The sequence below is a fragment of the Mercenaria mercenaria genome, unplaced genomic scaffold (genome assembly GCF_021730395.1).
Source record: "Mercenaria mercenaria strain notata unplaced genomic scaffold, MADL_Memer_1 contig_4240, whole genome shotgun sequence".
Taxonomy (NCBI): Eukaryota; Metazoa; Mollusca; class Bivalvia; order Venerida; family Veneridae; genus Mercenaria; species Mercenaria mercenaria.
The window spans coordinates 46,748-56,860 of NW_026462455.1; the positions used below are offsets into that span (position 1 = coordinate 46,748).

The 10,113-nt window shown below is 35.3% G+C and overlaps 1 protein-coding gene across 1 annotated transcript; it reads left to right on the top strand.

Annotated features, from left to right (window-relative positions):
• The first annotated feature begins 4,408 nt into the window (after nucleotides 1-4,408).
• LOC123532597 (uncharacterized) lies at nucleotides 4,409-9,337 on the top strand. Its single transcript, XM_045314061.2, has 2 exons — nucleotides 4,409-4,748; nucleotides 6,467-9,337. The coding sequence occupies exons 1-2, from the start codon at nucleotides 4,526-4,528 to the stop codon at nucleotides 7,096-7,098; spliced, it is 855 nt and encodes a 284-aa protein (XP_045169996.2). The 5' UTR covers nucleotides 4,409-4,525; the 3' UTR covers nucleotides 7,099-9,337.
• Nucleotides 9,338-10,113: the final 776 nt, after the last annotated feature.

Below are 10,113 nucleotides of genomic sequence, written 5' to 3' on the forward strand. Positions count from 1 at the left end.
GTTAACTTAGTAAAATATTTGGCTAAATACATAACATGCCCTTTATGCATGCATTATACGTGTATATTACTATTACCATAAACGTTTATCAAGGCCTTTAATATGTCATAACATACTGTAATGTGAAAGATGATATCAAGCGGTATAGATTTGAAAGTCGTTGGAACGGTATTTCCTATTTTTAGCTGTAGTTAAAAGAGGTTAAGCAATAGAAAAAAGTGCTGCTGTTTTCTATTTTCAGCTCTGTCGAGAGGTCCAAAGAAGAATGTTACAGACCATGTTTTGTGTAATCCTGTTAGTTTCATACGAGAAGATGTTTATATAATTTTATATATTGTGCCAACTACTGCATGCGATAATAAAAAACGTTGTTTTTTCTGCATACGATAATCTTGAAAATATCATAAAAATCTTATATTTTCAAAAAAAAGAATATCGCGAAAAAATGCAACTTTACGCGAAAAATTATCTGCTCAAGTGTATGCAGAAATATGAAATCAAAACGTTTGTTTTCACGAAAATAAAAGGTTTTCGCGAAACTTTCTTTTTTCTTGAAAACAGAAGTTATCTTTATAGAGTTATCTTTATGTAGTACTGGGCACTATAACCAGATAATATTTTCACGTAAACGTTCTCCTAAATTCACGAAAGTTTATTCATTTTTTCGCGAAAAGTATTGTTTGGTTTTTTTTTTCAAATTTTATGATTTTCGAATGCAGAAATATGCTACCATAAAAATGAGTTTAAACAATGTCTAGTTATCTTACAAAATAAAATGTTACCAAAAGAACAACACGAAAACAGTGAAGCATTTATAGTGCTTACATGAAATCTAAAGAAATATATCTAGGAAACAACGTAGAAATCGTGAATGTGCGGGATATGAAACAGTTACTTTTTATCCTAGTATATAACTAATTACGGATCACAGGATTTATTGACCGCTTTTTACATTAAAGTGTTTTTTTGTATACTTAATACCATAAAGACTAAACCCAAAAGCATTGTTCTTTTTATGCAATTTATATTGTTTTTCGAACACAAATGAGCTTAGGGTAAGTTCACATCGAAGCTCTAGGGTAGAGTAGAGACCGACTGTATAATCGATAATCCACTTTAACGGTATAAGTAAGTACACCAATCGTACCTTCTCTGTTGAAGAGCTGAACTCTGCAAACTCCACGGCAAGGTAGGGTTTCCTGGTTCCTTGCTTTTCATCACAGCGCTCAATGTACAGGGAAAATGTTGTTCATATTTCCAGGGCCCAATTTTTGATTGGTCGGTTACTTTACTGGTGGGAGTAAGTACCATTTACACAACAGCCTACCCTTCCCTAGGCTAGAGCTTCGATATGAACATACCCGTGTAAACTGGATAAATGACGTAAAGCATTGACTTCTGGTCTAACAAATATTCTTAATTATTCTAACTGACTTCATGTGGAACGGGCGGTTTCTGATGTTGATATAACTCGTGGCCCAGTCTATTTGTGTAAATTACTTTTTGTGTTCATATTATTGTTTATATGCCTTAACAACAGATACAATAAAGTACTATTAAACTAAATTATTCTAACTATATTACAAGGTTAGCTTTCTGTAAAAGCTAGCAGGAGGCCCGTTATTTTTCTTATGTTCCCCAGTGGTGTTTTTGCCACTGACCGTTACAAGGCGGTGCCACACTGTGTTCCTTTATTTATTTGTTGTGTCCTCGTGTGTTTGCCTTGTGTGTGTGTGTGAGTGTGTGTGTACGTCTGCATGCTGTTTGTTTCGTTTTAGGGAGACGCGGCATTCCCTGTTTGATATTTATCCTTGTTTTATATAACGAAGATTGACAGATCTATGAAGTCTCTTTGGGTATAAATATTGCAAATGCAGGTTCTCAGCTTGTCAGTGCATTAACAATTGCTCGGACAGAAAGCATATTAAAATGTCTCCATGGGATTCGAAAGCTTCGGTCTGTTTCGTTCTTTTTAGAACAAAAATCCTATCGTAACACCGACCCGTCGAAAATGGCCGAAAATAACAACACAAATACAAAGTTATTGGTCTGTCCTCTAAGAACTTATACAGCGTAACGTTTAATGTGTAGTATATGAATTGTGGTAGTGTTTCCTGGAATGTAAGCAAAGCACTCTGGAACTCACTTTAGAAATCATTACTAGCTAAAACACTTTCTGCTACTTCAATACTTTATGTAATTAGGCTTCATTACTGGCCAAAATATGAATGCATATTTTGAAGTCATAATACCATTGAAATTAACGATAAATTGCAAGCTAGCATTTGTACAATGTGACCGCTTTTTGAGCAGCGTCACATGCAAAAAAACAAACTCGAAGTGGAAATTATTGTTATGTGAAAGAACGTACATTTCTTTGATCTGATATGATTGCTCTTCAAAAGGGTTGTTTGTAGTTGTCAAAGTTACCGGTATGATATATTATATTAGATCTTACTTATAAAGCACCCTTTTCATGAAATACACGTTCAAAGGTGCTTTACATACGAAGGAAGACAACCGCTCAGGGCACCAAAGTCCTCCTCTACCAGAACAGACACAGAGCGATCTGACCAGATAGACAGGGTGGGAGAAAGCCCCAAATTGCCTGTTTTCATCAACGTGCCCGGTGTATAGCATCGATACACGCGAAGCCGTCTTTCCTGGAAAAACAGTACTGGCCTCTTATCTTGGTGGGAGACATTCAAATGCATTTCAGAAATTTCCAGTTTTAACCGTTAAAGCCATTCAATCAGTGTATATCATGTTGACTAGATCTAGTGTTGAAATGGCTGACACCTGATGCTTGACTCACTATCTTTTTAAAAATGACATTTTAAACATTTAAACACTTACAAGTCACAAATGACATTAATGCATTTCATATGCCGCGGAGGTAGTACACCTTAACATTTGTATGTGCGCATGCCCAACCGGAAGCTTACATGACGATTTACGACAACGTTTACTGTGCCGACAAACTAAATATATTTGTTACATTATTTACACTGTCCCGTGACATTGGAATATGGTGGGGGTAAGAGTGAGGTTGGACGCGCGCCATAAACCGGTTTAAGCACCCCAGTGGTGTTTTTGCCACTGACCGTTTGTAGGCGGAGCCCAACTATGTTCCTTTATTTGTTCGTTGTGTCCTCGTGTGTTTGCTTCGCATGTGTGCGTGCGTGTTTATTTGTGTGCACAGTTGATATATTTATCCATGTTTTTCTTTTTAATATATATAACCAAACGTTACTTCGGGTGATGTTTGGGGCGTATTTACAACAGTTTGTACACATGTATTGCATCGTTTTTACACAATATGCACGGTGGTAAGTGCTTTTATTCGCAACAGTCTAAATAGCAAACTCCGTGTAGTGTTGTAATACTATTCTTAAATAAACATTAATCATATATATATGCATAATTAATAACAGCCAATGCCGTCCAAGGGTGGATATAATCTTTAATTTTATAATACAAACATATTTCAACTAGGTTAAGAACATAATATTTGAATGTTAACTCACAGTCGATGTCACATATATGATAATACACAGGTATCTAGCCTTACCTAGATAGCTACTAATCTGGAAGTGAATGTATATTTATGCACATTGCCCCAAGTCGAGGTCAGCAATTCATGCTTTTGACTGTCTTCTATTGCATTGCCAAAATGGTAGATGCAATGAGGTTGACATTTTGAAAAATACCGCATGTTTTGTTGTTGTGATGTTGTTTTCATGAAAAGATGCGAACTTTTTGTAATATCCAGTCACGTGACAGTATGAGTGCAGTAAGCATACAGGTTCTAACAGTGAATTATAAATAAACAGCTCCAAGGCATCTCTCCTGTAACTAACCCATCGACGTTAAATATTAAAAGAAACAATTGTATGATTTGGAAAACTGGATGTACTTTTATCTGCCAGAATTAAAAGAAAAATACAATGTTCCATAAATATGTGGTATATATAATATGTCACAACCATGCGCAAAAAAAGTCTTAAAGTGCTTTTCTAATTGTTTGTATAACAGTAAAGAGTCTGTTATGTACTTTAAGTGTTTATGATTCATCTAAGTGATGATTAAATTTCCTCATGATGAGGTGAAGGTAAAAGGGTGTAACTGTTGATTTAAAAACTGAATTAATCATTCCAAGTCATAACACTTACCGTGCTGGAGACAATAATTCTGCTTTTGCCGAGTGTCGTTACGGGTCCACTGTCTTAGTATCTAACTATTCATTTAAAATTGATATATGCTTTTCACGTGTACGGCATTCTTCACGAAATTCCCACATCAAATTCCCCTTTCTCCGCAGTTGTTAATAGTTCATGGGAAAACTCTGTACTGTTCTAAAGTGTGAAATGTTGATGGGAATTTCAGAACCTGCCAGCTACTTATCATCTTACACGAGGCCGCCAACATATGAAGCGTTGGCGTTAGCTGTAGCTTGTTAATTTCAGTGCATTTCTAACGATCGGCATCTACTCTGTTAAAGTTAGATCGTACAGACAAGAAAAACATGCCGGCTACATTTAATATGATACCGTGGACAGTACTATATTTATTCATATCGTTTAACCGACGTGTAATTGCAATGGACAAACACATGGAGGAACCGTTATGTACATCTAGATTCGACTACGAATATAAAATGTTACATAAAATGGTAATGTTGGAAATCGAACAAAACAAAATAAAGGAATTGACTGAGGAAGTGATTAAACTAACAAACACATTGAAAGGTAAAAGTCACTTTATATGCTGAATTTCTAAATATTGTTTCAAAACGAGTATAGCAGTTAGAATATTGCTGATAGGGATCAAATATAGAGATTTCTAAAAACACGCACGAGTAAAATTTTGATGACATGCCCTGTCTGTACATTTATCTACAACAAGAATTTAGTAAAATGAGCTCAGTTATGCAACTATATTTTTTTAATTTTTCTTTCTTGTTTTAAAATTTGTTTCCAGTATTTTTATCTTTTCAAACAAAGATCACTTGGTCATGTGGACTATTTTGGTCAAGGCCCGTATTTCATTTCTGCACTATGACTTCAAAGCCCGTCACAATTACCAAAATTTACTCACATATTTTATTTTATGTGTTACTGAATATAATATAAGAATTATTTCTGTACTTGATGCCGGATCACCAATTGCAAAACATGGGTTTCTCATAATTTCTTTCTCTTTTGCACAACAATGCATACGTTAGTTATATAACTTTTCTAAAAGTCTCAATGAGTGTATTACATTCCTATGTCCAAAATGCTTGCTATACTGGGAGTTCCTATGTTAACGTTAGTAGATCTACATGAAACATATTAAGTTTATTTTATATCAACAGTTTAAATCAATATCTTGCTTTTATATTAATCAAGACAGTAGGACTTCAACAAAAGGCATACAAATACTAATTTCAGAAAAGTTTGTAAACTAAACGGACGATTTTGTAAAAATGTACTCTTTGATTTTAAAAGCGCCCCCGTGTGAAATTCAAAGTTTAAAAAAATCATATTTTTTAATTATTATTATAATACGATAATAATATGTAAATAATGGCTTCGCTGTTTCTAGTTTGCGTCAGATAACTATCGCGTGAATATTACTCTAGACAGATATGATTAAATCAAAGCCGTAATACTGGTTACTTTTGTTTCTTCCTTTGCATTGAATATGTATTTTCACATGATCCAAATTATCATTGAATGTTTATTTTTGAAGTTTAAATAGTTTTTACAAATATGCTGAACATAATGTTTTCACAGGGTCATTTATAAGTTTGAGTTAAAACATGTCAACAGTCCTCAAATTCCATTCCATCTTATGATGTATACTATTTACTCCATAATCAAGGCAACATACATTATTACTTTAAGGTTAGAAGAACCTGAATTTTCTACGTAAATCCGTGTCATGGCCGTTTTTTGAATTCGTCATGTCTACGTAATAAGTGTGCTACAGATAACATGTTTTGTTTGTTTTGTTGGGTTTAACGTCGCACCGACACAATATTATATGTCATATGCTTTGATGGTGGATGAATACCCTAGGTGCTCCTCCATGCATTATTTCATCGAGCGGGCACCTTCCGTAAGCGTGCTGGATGTCTTCCTCACATGTTGAGGGGCATGTGATTCAAAGTCAGCGACCTTAACCACTCAGCCACGGAGGCCCCACAAATAACATGAGTCTACAAAGAACTTTCTGAATCCCCTTTACAGTCATACAGACATCTGATGTCGGGCTTGTTTCATTGCTATGAATGTCTCATCTTTTGATTTATTAGTTTATTGAAATGAAAGTCTGTGTTAGAAAAGTATTTGACCAAATACATAAAACAACCTCCAATATATACGTATGAAACATGCTTATTACTATTATTATGTTGCATTGTCAAAACAAAATCTTGTCTAGTGATTCTAGAATTTCTTCAGAATTGCATTGTATATTACAGAGGAGAGCCTTAATACTCGAGCAATAGAAGACCGTGTAGAAAAAGGGCTGAAAGAGATAGACGCGAAAAAGTCGTTCGGTTTGGCAGGAAACACATACGTCCGCTGGGGAAGAACACAATGTCCTGGAAATGGGACAGAAATGGTGTACAAGGGGTATGCAGGTGGTGGACATTATAACAAACAAGGTGCCGCAAGCAATTATTTATGTTTACCTGAGGTACCAGTATGGGGTGTTTATGAAGATTCAGAGCAGACAGCTGGAACTGTCTATGGAGCAGAGTACGAACTTAAAGGAAGACACATAGAGAAGTTCTTTGGTAAGACCTTGGTCGAAAACGATGTGCCATGCTGTGTCTGTAGGACAAAGCGGCCAAGTGTTATAATGTTACCAGGTAGAAACATCTGTTATGACGGTTGGACATTGGAATATAGCGGATATCTCACCAGCGGACATGAATCCCATTATGCAACCGAATTTGTTTGCTTAGACGGTGAGCCGGAGATTATCGGCGGAGGACCATCTAATGCCAATGGAAAGCTGTTTTATTTTGTTGAGGCACGCTGTGGGTCATTGCGATGTCCACCTTATGTGAACGGGCGGGAACTTACATGTGCTGTGTGCGCAAAATAACCGTTTTAGAAAAGTTCCAGACAGTTAATCCAAGAACATTTCAGAGATTCAATAATGCATTTTTGTTCTTGAATTTTATTTTGTTTTACTACGCTATTGCTTTATTGTTTTAATATTTATTATTATTATTTATCATCTGCCAGCTTTGGCGTTTATATGAAGAAGTTAAGCAGAACTATCTGTAAAAAAAACTTCCAGTCCATATCCATACAAGGATATTACAGACCAAGTTTGATGAAGAGATATTAACAGTTAAAGAGTATAGTCGTGTAAAGGCTTATCTCCTGCAGTCACTAATTATAAGGGGTCAAGTAAAACTTTTAGATACATTTGTGAGATTTACATACAAAAATGCTACATACAAAATTTGTTTAAATAGTTCGTGAGAAGAAAAAAGTCGTTTAAAGAGTTTTCTTTTTTAGCGTTGTCTGCTATCTGAACCGTGTAAACAAAATTGAGAGAGTTCTAGGACAGAAATTAACAGACCAAGTTTTGTGCAACTCTGTCTTCGACTATCAGTTTCATGGAAACTATTTATATAACTATAAATTTTTAGCCCTGGGGCCAAACAGACCGTTTGAGAATACTCCAATAAGTCCGTACAAGCACTAGCAAACCCTTAACGCATTTGAACAACCCTGACAGAGACACAACAGGAATGTTACAGACCAAGTTTTGTGAAGATCTTCAGTTCATGAGTACTTGTTTAAAGGTTTTTTTTTCTATCCATAGCTCTTGCAGGATTTGTTGAAAAGTATTTGATATCAATGAATATCAGACAGAGGATTTTTGTTAGTTCTGGTGCCTAAAACTAAAGAGATTTCTTTGATTAATTTACCGTCGCAAGAGAAATCCTCCGAGACCGCCATGTGTTCATGAATGAGTGGTGGTAAGATTAACAGTAGTGGGTCAAGATATAGTTAATGGGGAGACTAGCTATCAATGATACTCAATACTTAGTGTTCATTTAAATTTGCTTCTTAGTTCTAATCCCATCATGTATACCAACATTATTTCTGCCTATAAGTAAATTTTATTTCACATTTACATTGGGGTATTGTTTAAATCTGATTTTGTTTACGCCAATTATCAATACCTGTACGCCGTCTGACCCCGGGTGTTTCTAATGTTACGGGACTGGACCTCACCAAGAAAAATCGAGAATATCCGTTTAGAACCGACTTTGATACCCGCTTACGAGTAAACAAGTTTTCCCCGGGGCAGCCGCTATGCCGGGTCTACAACGGCCACCAGATGCACCACAGGTTCTTCTATGGTTATGCCCATGCAATCAACAGTTACTGCTGGAGGCAAAAAGGCGTTTTAAGCATTTCTGGCCAAACACATCTGTCCAGCTTTGATCGGAAACAAGAGTTTTCCCAGGATGGCCACCATCTAGACGTGGTGAGCGTCCACCCTCTTTTCAACGCCCACCCGGTTGGACCTCGGGTTTTCTTCTGTTACGGGACTGGACGTTAATTAAAATCGAGAATATCTCTTCAGGGTCAATTTTGAAACACCCTCACTCGGGTGGTTGCCTTGTCGTACCATTTATAGTTTTTACCTCTCCTTTCTCAACTATCATGATAAATTAACAATTGAATATTTGTGCATGTAAAATTCATTTACGAGTTTTATATAAAAAAAATAGTGTCGGGCCACAATACGAAACTATCTTATACTTTTATACAAATTGACATTTCCTACTTTCATTTTAATGACAGTATATCAGGGGAGGAAATTACATGATATTACCGAAAATTCATTGCCGAAGTCTTCTTTCTTCATACTAAATTAAATGACTACTATCACTATTAGGATTACTTGTTTATGTCATCATCCGTAATCAATGTTGTACTTTCAATTAACTTCTCTAACTGCCAGTAGTTATATCAGTTAACTGCTGTACCTGCTAACTGCCCACTTCCCATCGATTTTGGAAAGGAATTCTGAATCTCTAAACAGATGAAACAAAATGATATCATAGTTCTTATGATTAATAAATGATATATTTCACTAAAGATAATAAAAAGTATTTCCCTTCATCAATTTTTATATCAATGCTTACAGTTTTATTGCATTTTATAAAGCATTCCCTACTTGAAGGAATAGAGTTACAGAACATTGATACATATCTGTATATTAATTATACGCTCTTATATGTGCTTTCGCAGATGTTTATAACAAAAATATATATAAAAAAAAAATAGCAAACGTGTTAAAGTTGTAACGAATAAAATTTCACAAAGAGTACCATTAGTATTACACAATACTTATTTACTTGCTTGCATAATAGTCAGAATAAAGAAACATATATTTCCATGAATATCATGATTCAATGTAAAATGTTCCAGATATTGCGCGTTGCTGTTTGAAGAATACATTTTAAAACTTTCACGGTAAACACATATTTATATCTCCTGTAAACTTCTCTAGGTTTTGCTGACATTTTGATTTGCAAACAAAATTTCGTTTTCATGGAATGTTAAAAAACGGGAACGCTGTATAAACAAACTATTCCTATACTTCATAATGCCAGAAATAAGTTCAAGTACAGATGTGCTTCTTTAGCATTTCATTGGCATATACGCCGTAAATTTCACAGAAACGAATTCCTCACTCGTAAAGAATTCGTAAGAATTCATCACACACTTGTTACAAATAAGGTCAAAAATATCACAAATCAGAAATGTGACATATAAGGTTTTTGTTTTTATAGGAGTATAGATGTGAAACATGTGAAACATAAGTTCACAAATTTGTGACATATTCGTACAATTTTTGTGAAATATTCGCATGAATTCTTCGCACAGTCGAATAATGAATTCGTTTAGAGCACTTTTTTCCACTTGGTATTGTCTCTATCGTTGACATATTAGGACACAGCATAAACAAAATAACATACAAGCATTTAACAGTCTAAATTTACCCCCCCCCCCCCCCCCCCCCCCCCCCCCCCCCCCCCCCCCCCCTATCAGAGCAGAAACGTATTCTTCACGAGTCAAATAAATGTAG